At 33.7% G+C, this 17,018-nt stretch overlaps 1 protein-coding gene and 1 pseudogene across 2 annotated transcripts in view; both read left to right on the top strand.

Moving 5' to 3' along the window:
* Positions 1-12,315, top strand: part of LOC149540279 (DNA-directed RNA polymerases II, IV and V subunit 3-like) — a 35,604-nt gene extending 23,289 nt beyond the window's left edge. The window contains exon 3 of the mRNA XM_089801419.1: positions 12,176-12,315. Coding sequence (XP_089657545.1) covers positions 12,176-12,229 — 54 coding nt within the window. The 3' untranslated portion in view covers positions 12,230-12,315. The remainder of the gene's footprint in view (positions 1-12,175) is intronic.
* Positions 4,915-16,624, top strand: LOC149540278 (DNA-directed RNA polymerases II, IV and V subunit 3 pseudogene; annotated as a pseudogene). The gene is made up of 2 exons (XR_016356379.1): positions 4,915-4,962; positions 16,060-16,624. The product of XR_016356379.1 is annotated as a DNA-directed RNA polymerases II, IV and V subunit 3 pseudogene (transcript).
* Positions 16,625-17,018: the final 394 nt, after the last annotated feature.

Genomic DNA, 17,018 nt, shown 5'->3' with positions numbered 1-17,018 from the left:
TTGCACGGTGGGTGATATAATAATACCTTTTGGCTCACAAGTGGCAGGAACTTTTCTCCATCCAACAAGGGGTGGCCTACTTAGATGGGGAACCCTTCTTTGCTCTCCCAATCATTTCTCCTTACTGACTCATTTTATGATTTTCATTAGGAGAAGAAATTTATAATTACTAATGTTTATTTCTAATTCTAACATATTCATAGACTTATCTTTGATCTGATTGCTGCTTATAATATAAATATTTTCTGCTCTTAGTTCTGATCTTAGTTTATTTCTCGCTTAGCTTAACTTCTTGATTATTTGGTTTTTGATAGTTCATAGATGCATACAAATGAGGCTTCCTTGCTTTTATATCCTCCACAATGGATAGGGTCATACCTTTTTGTCCTGAAAGGATACAACTATTAGCAATTGCTTCCATTTTAAGGAGTCACAACCTTTCACCATTATTCCCCTTTGAAAGGTTGCAACATTCCATCCCTAATTACTGTCTCAATTCTTAATTTGTTTTTAGTTGAAGGCTTTTTCCGGAATTATTGCCCGTAGTACTCTTAATTTAAATTTTAAAGTTAGTCCAAACATACTAACGTGTCACTGCTCTTTGTATTTCCTTTGCACAATTTCAAAGACAGTGATTTGGAGTTTTTGATGTTGCAACTTTCATGTGAGAGTAATATTCAAGTGTCATGTGATTTTAATACTGTACTTTTTGTGGGGCACGACAGTGGTTTCAAATATCTGGTTTACACATCATTTCCTGGAACCTTATTCTGGAAGCCATAAAATGTCACTTGTGAAGATTCCTTTACATCTTTTTTTGAAGGTTGTATAGTCATGTTCCCCATGATTAGAATGAAGATTCCCTTCTACAAACTCATAGGTACTTTGAATTAGTTTTCCTTTACATTAAGTTTAAATGACCTATATAATCTACTCAAGACCTAGCTGTTAATGTATACCATTACACCTAAGCTCTGTCTGTGTGTTAGTGTGTAACAAGGCATTAATGACAAAACTGTGTAGGGGGTTTTGACTCTAGTTGCATCATATCCCACAGGAATCTCCCTAGAGATTTGGTTATCTAAGAAAGTATGAAGATGGAAAAATGCCTTGTAGACATGGATTTTTGGAATATTTACAAATGGAGAAATGCTGATTTTTGGGATGATTAGTGATTCAGTGAGACTTCATTATCGTAAATTTAGGTGTCTAAGTTATTCTAGCTTATCTTAGCGGTTTTCTGTAAAATTAAAGACTATTGAGTTGAGGAGGAAACTTGGATTTTCTACAACATGGAAAACCCTTTTGTCCATAGTTGCTGTTGATAAGGACACTTCCTTGCATGCCCTACTTCAGAAATTTAATCGTAGTTGTAGTCTTAAGAAGGATACTTTGGGATGAAACCAAGTGGGAAATAAAACCTACATGGTTAAGAGTTGGTAGGAGAAATTGGTCAACTCCGTTGATGGCATCCTTGATTCTTTTCCATGTATGACTATCGAGTCCTCTACAACTTTGCCTATATTCAAGGTCTTTATTTGGCTGGTTTGTCGTGGTAAGATTATCACTGAGCATCATCTTAATTGGAAGAGGCTCCATATTCCTAGTGAGGGTTTGTGTACTTTGTTTCTTTTAGCTTGAAGAGGTCAACCAACTCCCGTTGCCCATTGCATTGTGACTTTGCTAAAGGGATTGTTTTATATTCTGTGGAATTTTGGATAAAGTTTTAAGGAATAATTTGGTTCACAACACTATCTTGTCTTCCTTGTGATCCTTAAAAGATTTGTGGGACCTCTCACCAAGGATATTTATATTGAAGGTGTGGCATGAAATAAACATTAACCTACTTAATGTTAAACTTAAATATTGGGGTCATGTTTGGAAATAAATTGCTTGAACTTGCACTTGAAGCGTGACCTTTTATAATAAGGCTAAGAACAAGGATTCTAACACATCTTTCTAAATTATTCATCCTCATAAATTGACTAGAGATCGAGGTGATCTTTAATTTGAGAGCGTTAAAGGCAAGGAGAGTGAAGAATTTTGGAGCCATAGTGTCCTTATGGATATGGTTGGATTATTCTTAAATATTGTGGGGCCTCAAAACACATTTTAGGCTATAGGAGCAAAGATGGTCTCAGGGGATTATACAGGCAGTTAATTCGCTTTTGTTACTTTGAACATTGGCATTTAATTCCAATAATGCTATTAAGGCCATTGGTTTGATTTTGGATTGTAAACTTGACTTGGATGTTCAAATTAAAAAAAATGTTTGTTGAAAGGGACTTGAAGATCATAGTTAAAGGTGTGAAAAAAGGTAATGTTATAAATTGGTGACTGTGAGAACTCTTGGAGAACCTTAAGTTTGTGATTTTTATGATTGCCACTTTGTACATAAAGAAGTCAAGGGAATACAACAATAGATTGGCTGGTAACTTAAATGTTTCTTTTGATTGACTACCACTAGTTATGTTGAGAGACATTCTATAATGGTAGAGGGGCATGGAGTGTATTTCATGATCAATTTGAGGTACATGAAACTTAAGAGTACTACTATCAACGTACATTAGAAAAACTAAATCCAACAAACCCTACGCTCATAACTCTAATTTGACTTGGAGGAACACATGGGCTAGGAATAGGCTAGGGCCAAAATACATGAGACAAAGTCACCCACTTACAATACCTAGGGAGTGAGAAGGGTGAATATTCTAAAGGCTTGACAAACAAAAGAGAACAAAATGAAGAAGAAGAAAAAGATATTGAGGCCCTAAAGAATCAACCATAAAACAACAAACAAGCCAAAACGGGGAAAACAAAGAGGCTTGGTAAACTCACCAATTTGAAATACTGACAAAGGACTTCTGATCATTGATGAGGATTGTGCATGTGACAAATAGCCAAATTTTAAACAATGAGCCATGATCCTACAAACATTTGTTATTGATGTTTAGTCTCATTACAATAGATTAGTGCTTTATTGTGTAATAATAGAAGTGTAATGTATGCAACTTTGTTATTTGTGTTACTTTTAGCTTGACCTCGTCAATTTTTATCCCCTTTTCACGTCCTTGCCCCCTTTTGATTATCCTTCAATCTATCTCTTTTTGCCCCTTCGTGAAACCATCAATTGTTGAGTCTGCCTTTATTCTACGTCAAAACCCTTGCTTTATGCTTCCCTTAAAATTACATTGTTATGCTTAGTTATAATGTGGTCACCCATGAGGATATGATGACCTGTAAGTTAATGTTTTTGTGCTTGTGCATCAGTCATTGTCTTTGCCCATATTTAACACCAAGTTAGCCTTGAATTTTTACTCTCCCACGCTATCAAGTCGAAGTAAAAACTATTAGCTTATAGGCCCTTTGATTGACTATATTTTTATTCTTAAATTCTCCTAGCAAGATCTTTATATCAAACAACATTTGCCTTATTTTTATATAAGAAACTAAAATATTTGGTTTTCCATATTGTTCAAGTTATCCATAATCACAAGTGCCACTTTTGTGAATTATTGAAAGATGAGAGTGGGTGAGATTCGTGACTAAATTTTGGTATAATTTTTATTAGGTTCTAAATAATGATACAATAAAATAATCATCATAAACAACTAAATTAAAAAAAAATTCATTTCAATTTATACTTCTTATTTGAACCTTTTTTTTCTCGGTGTTATTTGATTTTTTAATTAGCTAATATTTTACTAATTTCTTCTTTATAAATTTTCATCCATTTGCCTTTCTAATTTAATTCATTTTTTAATATCCCATTTCCTTGTCCATTTCCTTCAGAGATTCCATTAAATCACTTCCACATTTATATTAAACACCTGTCCTATCATTTTCCCATTATGATGTGCTTTTGTCACTACTTATATTGCTTTATGGAACCATAAACATAAACATCCCTTCATAAACATTGATATTTAATTTCATATAAATGTAATAAAAGAGATTTCCTTTTAGAAATTTGTATCCTTTCATGAAAACTGACATATGCAACACTAGTTAAAGCTCACTATAACATTGAAGAGTGGCAATTGAAAACATGCGGAAGCTCACTATAATATTGAAGAGTTGCAATTGAAAACATACAGAGGGAGCAGTGAGGTAAGCTGAGGAGGCAGGGAAGATGGAGATGTTGTATCAACGCTTCTTGAGTGTGAAAATCCAAGAGGTGAAAGATGACTACTTAAAGTTCAAGCTACGCAACACAAACCCGAGGATAGCGAATGCCCTGTGGTATGATTGTAGAGGTGCTGACTATAGCCATAGACCTGGTGGAAATCGCAAGCAATTCGTTGGTGCTTAGTGACAAATTCATCGCGCATAGGTTGGGCCTCATCCCACTTACCTCAAAGCACGCAATTCATATGAAGCTCGCTTGCGTCTGCTACGAGTGCAATGGGGATGAGCATTGTGCGCACTGCTTTGTCGAATTCAACCTCCACATCAAATGCGACGATGACTAGACCCTCAATGTTATCAGCTTGGACCTCAGCGCCTTTCATGAGGAAGGTGATGACAAAGTTATTCCCTTGGACACTGCTAAGTGCAATGCCAGTGATGACATGCCCGAACAAAGGTATGCATACTGTTCTGGTTTTTTGTTTTTATTTTATTCAAGGTAAGGGTTAGGCTTTTTTAGGGGATGGTCTTTTCTATTGTATCCTGTTTTCTAATGTATGCGGGATATGTGTGGCTAAGTAGTAATTGTTGGGCAGGGGCATAATCATAGCTAAACTACGACGCGGTCAGGAGTTGAAGCTTTGAGCCATTGCCAAGAAGGGTATTGGCATGGACCATGCCAAATGGTCGCTAGCTGCAACGATCACTTTTATATACACACCTGATATTCATATCAATGAGAATTTGATGGAGAGCCTAACCCTTGAGGAGAAGCGCAAGTGAGTTGATAGCTGTCCTACAAATGTTTTTAAAATTGACGAAGACACCAATCAGGTTTGTTACTTTGTCTGCTTATAATCACTCAAGGCTTTGAAAGTAGGCACATAAGAGGCAGTTTCCAATGCTTTAGTCCGCTGGAAAATGGGAAGCTATTCCTTACTTTGCTATGAGGGCAAGGAGTTCAATGAAACGAAGTCTTCTAAACAACCTTAACAAGCTCTTTGTTCTATAACAATCCTCCCTTGCTAAGAGGGTGTGTTGAGTTTGTAGCTTTAGTCGGATTTGATTTGATCATGAGATACATTGTTGATGGTAAATCATCATTTAGACAAATTTTCTGATATATATATATATATATATATATATATATATATATATATATAGATATGGTTATTTATATTGTTGTTAACAAATTATTATTGTCTAATGATGATTATTCGTATAGACACGTCTATATATGGTTATTTATATTATTGTTAACAAATTATTATTGTCTAATGATGATTAACCGTACAAACACGTCTCTTCATGAGAAATGTCTCCTTCGTGGATTTGACTACCTTTCTTCACATATATATATATATATATATATATATATATATATATATATATATATATATATATATATATATATATATATATATATATATATATATATATATATATATATATATATATATATAATTAATGATGCGACTGGAAAAGGCATCAATAACATTGGCAATGCTCTTACCTTCTGTCGTCATCTGCATATTATAATCGTTTCTTAACAGAAAATATTATAAAGTCGCAGTCTTAGGAAATTTGATTCATATATATCTGCAAATCCAGATTATATATAAGATAGATAATTCTGTAAAGATGTTAAGGAATTAAGGTTGAGTTCAAACGAATATATAAATCTCCATTTCACAAATTTAGAGGATATCAAATCTGAGATATAAATTCATAGAAATAATATGATATTATCATCTACCAATTGATCTATATTCCTTAACATGGTATCAGAGCTAGGTTGGTAGAAAAATAATATAGAAGATAAGGAAGTTTTAAATCAAAATTTCAGATTCAAAGGAAATTAAAGAAGAGAAATCATGGTGAGTGGTATTAGAGTTGAAGATAGACTTGAAGGTGCATCGAACTTTATCTCTTGGAAAATTTGAATCATGGCAATACTCCAAGAATTAGAGTTAGACTCATTCATAGAAACAACTATGAAGATGCCTGATAGCGAACCTGGGAAGACAACATGGAAGAGATATAATAATAAGGCTAAGAAAATAATCATTGATTTTGTCAAAAATCATATTATCAAATCTCACCTTTGCTCATGAAGTATTCAAAACCATTCAAGGTACATTCGAGATAAATAATGCAAGAAAAATGCTAACTCTAAAATGACAATTCATAAGCATTAAAATAAATAAAGGGGAATCTATTTCATCATACTTTATTAGAATCTTAGAATTAAGAGATTAACTCTACTACAATTGGAAATAAAGTAGAAGATTTGTAACTTTCACAAATAGCACTTAGAGGACTTCCAATTTCTTGGGAATCCTTCATCGAGTGTGTTAGTTGTCCAGCTGTACCTAAATTCGATCAACTTAAGAATGATTGCACCCAAGAAGAATCCAGAGTAATTTCAAGAGAAATAATGCTAGATAAAGAGGGAGAAATTTAGGCATTACATGTAAAATCTAGCAACAAAGGGAAGAAAAAGAAGTTAAAGTAAAACAGAGGAAAGAACTACCAAAATCACAAAATCAAAGATCTCCCTAAGATCCAGTGCTTCAAGTGTGATAAGTTTGGACATACTCATAGGTTTTTCTCAGAAAGAAAGAAAGCTCAAGCAACCATAGCCGAAGTTTCAACTAGAAATAAAGTAGAAGATTTGGAACTTTCACTAATAGCAGTTAGAGAACTTCCAATTTCTTGGGAATCCTTTATTGAGTGTGTTAGTTGTCTAACTGTACCTAAATTCGATCAACTCAAGAATAACTACACCCTAGAAGAATCTAGACTAATTTCAAGAGGAATAGTGCTAGATAAAGAGAGAAGTTTAGGCATTACATGTAAAATCTAGCATCAAAGGGAAGGAAAAAAAGTTTAAGTGAAAGAGAGGAAATAACTACCAAAATCATAAAAACAAAGATCTCCCTAAGATCTAGTGCTTCAAGTGTGATAAGTTTGGACATACTCATAGGTTCTGCCTAGAAAGAAAGAAAGCTCAAGCAACCATAGCCGAAGTTACAAAAATTGAGAATCTTGTATTCTACCTAGCATTATCAAGTGAATTAAACTCAAATAGAAACACTTGGATAATCAATAGCGGAGCTTCAAGACACATAACCGGATTTAGGGACCAATTTAAAACTTTTGAAGGCAATTTAACTGAAGAAGTCACCATTGGAGACAATTCCACCTATCCAGTGAAGGGAATAGGGACTTGTTCAATTCAAATAAGAACTGGAGTTACTTTATAATTAAAAGATGTTCTCTTGTACCAGGCATAAAGAGATTTGGTTTCTATTTCAGGTCTAGCTGATCAAGGCTATCACATACCTTCCATGACGATAAGTGTTACGTTGGCCTAAGAATTCTAACATTAAAAATGCTATTCCTATAGGATCTAGAGATGGTAGCTTATATAAACTATGTGATAATAAAAAACATGCACTAAGCCATGAAATATCATATCATAATGAGATTTGGCATAGAAGATTAGGACATCTTTGGTACAGTGCCCTTCCTACTATAGGAAAGATAACTAGTGGATTACCTCACATAAAATCTTAACATATTGGAATTTTGTAAAGGTTGTGCTTTAGGGAAGAACTCTAAACTGTCTTTTCCTCCAAGTGAACATAAGTCAAAAAATGTACTAGAACTTCTCCACATTGATTCATGTGGTCCAATATCAACGCCATCATTAGGGGAATTTTTGTATTGTATAATCTTTGTCGATGATTATTCTAGGAAAACTTGGATATATTTCTAAAACTTCAAAGTCAAATGAAGTATTGTTGAAATTCAAAGAATGTAAAGCCTTAGTGGAAAATCAACCAGGGAAGAAAATAAAAATTCTAAGATCAGATAATGGGGGTGAATATATATCTGAAAACTTCAAAGAATTCTGCATTTCTGTTGGGATTAAGAGGGAGAGTACAATACCTTATAATCCTCAACAAAATGGAGTTGCAGAAAGGAAAAACAGAACCATCATTGAAGCTGCAAAAGCCATGATGCATGATCAAAACATACATTTTTCATTTTGGGCTGAAGCCTCAAATACAACATTGTACATCTAGAATAGATGCCGCCACTCGATCTTGGAGAATATAAAACCTGAAGAAGTCTTTACAGGGATTAAGCCAAAATTAGGCCATCTAAGAATCTTTGGTTGCCTTGTATACATTTATGTTCCCAAGGAAAAGAGGACTAAACTAGAACCCTCCAGCAAGAAATGAATATTTGTTAAACCCTCTCTAAACACTAAAGATGATTCAATCACAAAATTAGATACAATTGAGAATCAGAGGGAGAATATTATAGAAAATTATGAACCTCCATCATCATCTAATCTTGAAAATGCTGAAATTTCCAACAACAAGAAAAGATGATTGAAAAAAATAATGTGGAACTTGATGAAGTATTTAGAGAAAGTAAGAGAACAAGAAATCAAATATGCTATGTTGCACTTATGACCAAGCTTACTAAAATTGAATTGTCAAATGTTGAAGAGGCTTTGACATGTCAAGCTTGGAAAGAGGCTAAGATCGAGGAATACCAATCCATCCTCAAGAATGATGTCTAGGATGTTGTACTTAACCTAAAGAAAAATCAGTTGTATCTTCAAAATGGTTAAAGCAAAATCAAATATGCATTTGATGGTAGCATTGAAAAACACAAAGTTAGATTTGTTGCTTGGGGGTTTTCTCAAAAGGCCGGAATCGATTATGAAGAGACCTTTGCTCTAGTCATCCGATATACTTCTGTAAGAGCCATTATTGCCATTGTAGTATCCAAAAGGTGGAAGATACACCAAATGGATGTCAAGACTGAGTTTTTGAATGATATTATTGAAGAAGAAGTATATATAGAACAACTTGAAGGATTTTTTACTCGTGTCAAAATTCTCTATGTATGCAAACTGAAGAAAACTCTCTATGGTCTTAAGCAAGCTCCTAGGGCTTGGTATGAAAGAATAGACAACTACCTCTCCAAACTAGGATATTACAAAAATGAGGCTGATCCTAACATATATTTCAAAATATTTAATGATGACATGTTAATTCTTGTTCTTTATGTTGATGACTTGTTAATAATAGGTGAAGATCATCTTATTGCCAAATGCAAACAAGAACTTGTGGCTGAATTTGATATGAAGGATCTAGGGATTCTACACTATTTTCTAGGTCTAGAAGTATGACCAAAGGAGAAATACATTTTTTCTTAATCAAGGAAAATACACTTTTGATAGCTGGACTAGATTTGGTATGATGGATTGTAAACCTCTATCTACTCCGATGAAAACAAATCTTCATAAGCTTAAGATTGAAGTGGCTGACTCAAAACCAACATATTCTACCTACTATAGAGAAATTATTGGATCTCTTATGTATTTGGTAAACACTGGCCCTGATATTTGTTATACTACTAATGTGTTAAGTCAATTCATGTGCAAACCTAAGAAGATTCACCTAATGGCTGCCAAGCATATTCTGAGATATCTACGTACACTATTAGACTTGGTTTGACGTATAAGAAGGTTGAGATACAACTTCATGGGTATTGACTTCGACTAGGCAGGTAGTTCTATTGATTGGAAAAGTACTACCAGGTGTTGTTTTAGCCTTGGATTGGCTATGATATTTTGGTTTAGCAGGAAACAATCAACAGTTTCTCTAAGTTCTACCGAAGCTGACTACATGGCAGCAGCCATGTGAGCTCGTGAACTAGTATGGCTAAGGAAGTTACTAGTTGGGCTATTTGTGAAGCCCTTGATTCCCACTGTGATTCACTATGATAATCAAAGCTGCATCAAATTTTCTGTAAATCCAGTCTTTCACAATCTATCCAAGCATGTAGAAATCCCCTACCATTATATTAGAGATATGGTAGACATAAATGTTATCAAGTTTGATTATATCAGCATTGAAGAGCAAAGTGTTGACATTTTTACCAAGCCTCTTGCAAAGTTGAAAATATAGTACTTCAGAGGTAAACTTGGTATGTCTAAATTGTAACTTAAAATTTTCATGTGATGCTTTCAAAATTGTCTCAATCCTGTGTAAATTTATATATTCATGAATATTTTTGGAAGTTATAATGCACTATAATGTGTATTATGAAAGGTGACGACATTTCATGTGATGTAAGAGTGAGTTGCTATTGTGAGGTGACGATCTCAACAATAGTTGACTTGTTATCATGATAGACTGCATTAACTTGTGTATCCTGAGATGTGCCGGAATTTATGATAGCTAATGTATCAAGATTGATTGTATTAAGTTGTTGTCCCAAATTGTGCCGGATATCTTGATATTGAATGTGTTGAATTGGTATCACTAAGATTGTTGCAAACTGATTTGGAAATCTTGATAGCTTCTTATCATGGTTGACTTCCTTAGGTTGTTGTCCCGAATTGTGTCAGACATCATGATATTGTCATAGTTGTTCTTCATGACAGACTACATTAAATTTTTGTCCTGAAATTTGTCGTTAGTCATGATGATTTATATATCAATGGTGGACCATATTGGGTTAAATAGTGACATTGATGATTTGATAGTTGTTCTAGGATTACAATTGTTATCTAGATAAGACTTCATTTCAATGTTGTCCTAGAGTGCTGGAAATCTGATAACAAGATCTAATATATTCTATTATTAGATACTCAATCCTCTTTTGCTAAGAGGGAGTGTTGAGAGAAGCTAAATTCAGATTGAAGAAAGTATTATATTTAATATATATGTATGTTATTGTGAAATTTCAATATAGGTCACATATATATAAACCTCAAATTATAAATGAATATTTATAATAATACTGATTATTGATCTGTTATTAAAACAGATTATTCTCTCTGACAGTAACCCTAAATTGGGTGATATCAAATCAAACTAATTGTTGCCTTTGTTAAGTCATAAGTTAATGGTCGATGTTTTAGAGTCGATTTGAAGGAAGAGTCAAAGCCACGAAGGGCTATGATTCCCCATGGAATATGAAGGGCTGTGACGAGGGAGTCATATCCCTTTGTGGATTTGACTACCTTTCTTCACACATACACACACACACACACACACATATATATATATGTATGTATGTATGTATGTATATATGTACATACATATATGTATCTATGTACATACATATATAACAAGCAATCGCACTTTGGTCTGCAATAGGTACGCTGGAGATATATGGTACATAACAATGATATTACACTTTATGAGTACTTTAATTAATTTAAGTTGTTTTACTTTAAGGGTGACTATCAATTACCTATGAGAACAATAATCACCTATGAGAACATCAACTATACAGAGGTCTCGACTTTGGCCTTAGTTGAATTTAAAATCGATCTTGTCCTCAGCATAGTAAATTTTAGAATGATTGAAAGATTAAATAATTGCAAAATATCTAAAGTAAGAAACGGGTTGTAAGTATGAAACTTGAGATGCAAACAGTACTGGAGATCTAGAACAGATAGTGGTTGTCTGGAGAGGAGTGTGACATCAACTCACCAGATCCATCACGACTATGTCTACATTGTTTATATTGGATGCAATCTATTTGTTCTTGATTGGGCTCACAGTGGCATGAACTATGGGAGGAATGGTGCTTTTGACATCTCTTGAAATTTTGTTGGATCCTATATCACAAGTTGTGTAAATAATGCTATTTGTTGCAAGTGTATGTTCATTTTTTTTTATTGTGGGTTTTGCTCTTGTAGTTCTTTTCTTTTTTTCATGAATGTATATAAATTTTCATCTTTACACAAAAATCTAACACTGACATAATACTTACTATCTTAAATGAAAAATAGTTGCAGTAGTTCCTGAGTTATCTAAAGAGAAGGCATACTACAAGTATCTGTTTTTTTATTTCTAAAATGCCAAGATTTAATGTACCTATCAATGCAACTTTCTTTTGAAACATAAATCTTATAAAGACATCCCATTAATATGCTTGCCAAAATCTATATTCCCTACATTTGATGTTTCTTTAGTACATTTATTGAGGAATAAAAGTAGTAATGCAGATGCAATGGCCAAAAATGGGGATCAAGGAGGTCATTAGCTCAAGTCCAGTTTGAATCACGCTAAGGTGCTCCTACATAGTGTAGAGATACAAATAAAGGAGACAATCAAGCAGCTCAACAAGCAAGAAATCTTCAAGACTTAAGGTTAAGACAAATCTTTCAAGCCTGATGTATTTTTCTAATTATATTGTATATCTGAGAAGTAAATTGACAGGAAAATATTTGAATAATGTGCTTTCATTAAAAGATATGAAATGAGAATATAATATAAATACATTTAATTTCCTTAACAAATATATTTCTACAATTCAAGTAACCAGCAGGAGAATTTTGATATACTGCTGTCAGTTGTGTTTGCTTCAAATTGCTTTGAAGTCTTTCCCCAAAATCTACGTTGTACATTTTCGCAATCTTTCATTTCCTTCATTGTAATGAAATCTCGTTATGACATTTTGTCAAACACTTCGATGTATATATCTACGATTCCACATAGTGAACTCTTTAAAGTATACAAACTAATCATGACTACAGGTTATGGTCCCTTATTTTTAACACATTCTAAAATATAACCTATTTCGGATTTTGACACACGTCTTCAACAATTGGTTCGCATGCCATTGGTGTTCGCTTGTACTGGGCAGCGATTATGGAATTCAGCAATTAAGTTAAATTTTCTAGAACCCTATTATTAAATCCATGTCATGCGTACCTACTATGGCACTTGTACTCAATACCTATGACAAAAAACATTTCTATGTTATACATTGATCGATGCCCGTTGTCTGTTGTGGAGCCACAACGTGACGATGATGTTAGCACAAGGGTATGGAGCACGGCTCAATGTCTACAAACTACATTTGTTTTATTCTCTCTCTCTCTCTCTCTCTCTCTCTCTCTCTCTCTCTATATATATATATATATATATATATATATATATATATATATATATATATATATATTATGGAATCATTACTTTTCACAAGACAATATTCCTACAAGGGATTATGTCAAACAGTTTGCAATCTTTATCCTGCTTCCACATTTTGCATGCATTTTTCCTGCGAGAGTTTGTGACATCAACATTTGTCGCAAAATTAGTTCGAAAATATGTTTTGATGAATCAGCTCAATTTTTCTATGGCTCCCATCAGCGCCAGCCATGGGGATTTTGCCCAAGATTATGAGTTCGTAGTCGAAAGTTTCTAAAGCTTTTTCAACAAATATATTTTGTGTGCTGCCTCAGTCTGTACATGGCTCATTATTAAGTATTTCTTAAGGGATTATGTGAAACCATTGGTTGCATAATCTGTAAAAATTAGTACTATTGTAGTCACTGATTATTAATCTCTTATCGTAAACGATTATTAAACTGCTGGAAATAAATTCCCAACTAATATCGAAAAATAATACAACTGCAACTTCACCAATAAAAATACAGAAAGAAATTCACAACACAATGAACACAATATTTTCAAACAAATTGTCCTTGGCAAAAACCCCTAAGGGAAAACCGTTCAACAGATGAGGAATTATATTAAACTTCAGCAAATCAAGAGATACAAAATTCCTAGCCTCTCATTGGCAGAACTCTGACAACCTCCTAATTTCTCCTACTGATATTCCCTATTGCTATTCCCACGCTAACACTGCGCCCTTGCTAACACTGTAAGACAATTTGCTATCACTGCAAATGCTTCTACAAAATTACTTTTCAAATGACCCAATGACCCTTTTTTATACTACTATGTTGGAAAACCAACGACCGAGATTAAATCAAACCAACGGCTGAGATTAAGACAACTCAAAAGCCAATAATAGAATTGGTTGCAAGGTGTCCAAAAGGGAATCACTAAATTAGTAAATAATTATCCTTGCATAACAACCATTTACTAATTCTCAGCAAGTGGACAAACAGCTGTCCAAACTACCCATAACTAATGCTGCTATATATAGATAAGGACGAACAGCTGTCCAAGCTACTCATAAATACTACTGCTATTTCCGGGTCAGAAATAACAGCTGTCCAATTAACAATAATTAACATAATCTATGGCCATATCTTGCAAGCATTCACTATAGAATTGCTGTAAGTTGTAGAACTCTCCAATCTAATAAAATAGCCCTTAAATTGTTGTATGAAATTTTAATCTCAATCAGAATTATATCCATTGGATGCTTTGTGGAAGACTTCTTGGAAGAAAACATCTACTGTCACTCAAATCCGTTAAGAATGAAATTCAGGGGCTGCTGCAGAACTTCAAGCATCTCTGTGGTTTTTGAAAATCTCAAATCCAAAATCTTTGCTTTCGGGTAGTCCCGATGCAGCTCGTTACCTAACCAGTGTTGGTGGGTCACTATGGCTTCGTTCCTCTGCAACCTGGGCACCAAATAATCAATAAGCAATATGGTGGAAAATTTAGGCACCAAAAAATCATTCACAGTAATACATTCTGAAAGACATTTGTTTTTCCGGCACAGACTGTTTGCTGACACAGACTTAAAATTTCAGCCAAAGTCTCCCCAATTAAATAGCCTTATCGGCTATTTGATTGCATCGCATGTCCTGCCTAACATCATAATTGCCCAGTCTTCTATCCATAATTTTTTGCCAACTCACAATTTTAAAATCTCTATAACCTACCAACTGATGTAGGCCAAAAACTTGCGAGTGGAAAATGCATTCCAAATAACGAAGTATCAGCGATAAAACAAATGGTCTGGATGTGTTGGATGGTCGTCCACTCCTTTGTATGTACTCCCAACCATCGATTAAAAAATTCAGCCCGTCCATTCCATATAAGGAAATGCCTTCAGTTCAATTAATGATGCGGCTGGGTAAGGCATCGGTAACATTGGCAATGCTCTTACCTTCAGTCATCATCTGCATATTATAATTTTTTCTTAGCAGAAAATATTATAAAGTTGCAGTCTCAGGAAATCTGATTCATATATATCTGCAAATCCACATTATATATAAGATAGAGAATTCTGTAAAGATTGTAAGGAATTAAGGTTGAGTTCAAACGAATATATAAATCTCTGTTTCACAGATTTAGAGGATATGAAATCTGAGATATAAATCCATAGAAATAATCTGAAATTATTATCTACCAATTGATCTAGATTCTACATTCCTTAACATGTGCATGATATCAGGTTCTCTCTGAATAATTATAATATGATACCAAGTTCCATAAAATAAAATAGAACATACCTTAAGAATATTAATAATAAAAATTATTTAGCTTATATATCATAACAATTTAATTGCAATAAAATATAAATAAAATAGAAGATAATAAATATAATATCTACAACACAATAATGTTCATAATTTGAAGATACATAATATGGTATATTATTTTCTCATTTAATAATTGTAATATAATACAACCTAACTTTACTTGCTTTAATACTGATTATATTTTTTCTAGCTGTTATGTACAAGATATTTTTTACAGTAAGTCAAATTCCAATATTGCTGTTAGGATTGAGCTGTTTAGTATTTGTTGCAAAACACAGTTACCCATATTTCAGGATGATTATAACTTGTTTAATAGATATGTAGTAGATATTTTCCACAGTAAGTCAAATTATGATATTGCTATCAGGATAAGTCCAATAATGATATTGCTATTAGAATTGAACTGTCTAGTTTTTGTCTCAAACACATTTAGCTGTATTTCATGAGTTGTTCTGTCATGAGAATGAATGGGCATTCTCAGGACATCACCTATCTGCGACTCATGGATCAATGTGTTTGACTCAAAAACTACACAGTTTCAACCTAACAGTATTTTCTAATTTTTTTAATACTTTAATTAAAGGCCCAATTTTAATGAGATTTTATCATTATCTGTTGAAGTTTGTAATTTATCTATGCAGGTGGTTATACATGATGCGGAAGCTTACACATACGATGACGAGGTTTTAAAGAAAGCAGAGGCAATGGGAAAGCCTGGCCTCCTCACTATTACTCCTAAAGAGGACAGTTTTATATTCACTGTTGAATCTACAGGAGCAATCAAAGCTTCTGAGATGCTTATTAATGCTATCGATGTCCTGAAACAAAGACTTGATACCGTTCGTCTGTCATTGGACACTGAAGAAGGCGACGATCAGTTTGGTGAATTACGGGTACACATGCAAGGGGCATTTTAGTTTGGCATGATTTGGTAAAATATCAGCTCTGCTCAATTTTGTATCAATTAGTACCCCTTTCAGTCTCGTTTTTGACAGGAAGAAATTCCCAATGCTGTATTGCACATGCTAGAGACGGGAGTGTATATGCGAGTCTCTGATGCCTCTATGTAATATATTTAATATCGACTTGTCAGCCAGATACTTTTAGGCCAGTGAAAGTTGAAATATTTAAATAACTATAGGCTTTTGAAAATACCTGGTACAATTGTGATGATTATGAAAATGATTGAATGCATGCTTTCTTATATATTTGTGTTCTTGATTTAATATGACTCTATAATTATGGATTCAATGTATAACTAATTTTAGTGGTTGGTGGAAAATGAAAGTGAAGTCTTAGTTTCTCAGAAGATTAATAATTGAAACACATGTTTGGATACTGTAGCCCTATTTACTAGGGGTAAACCCTAGTAATTCTTTCGTGCCTTGTGTTACACGCCTTGCATAGTCAATAATATTAATTTTCTCATAACTGGCCTGAATAAACAAGAAGTATTTGCTGCTACTCATGCCTGATAGCCTTAAAGGCTTCAATTATGTGATGACCGGTAGCCATCATAACTTCACTTTCATGTTGCTTATGGTTTTTAGTTGGGAGCCCTGCGAGCAGACTGCCAGTGCTTTTCATCTCTGAAGTACCG

This window comes from Cupressus sempervirens, chromosome 9 (genome assembly GCF_028749045.1).
Source record: "Cupressus sempervirens isolate cs-2001-9-10 chromosome 9, ASM2874904v1, whole genome shotgun sequence".
Taxonomy (NCBI): Eukaryota; Viridiplantae; Streptophyta; class Pinopsida; order Cupressales; family Cupressaceae; genus Cupressus; species Cupressus sempervirens.
The sequence above is the reverse complement of the archived record's forward strand: the minus strand, read 5'-3'. Positions and strand labels throughout refer to the sequence as shown.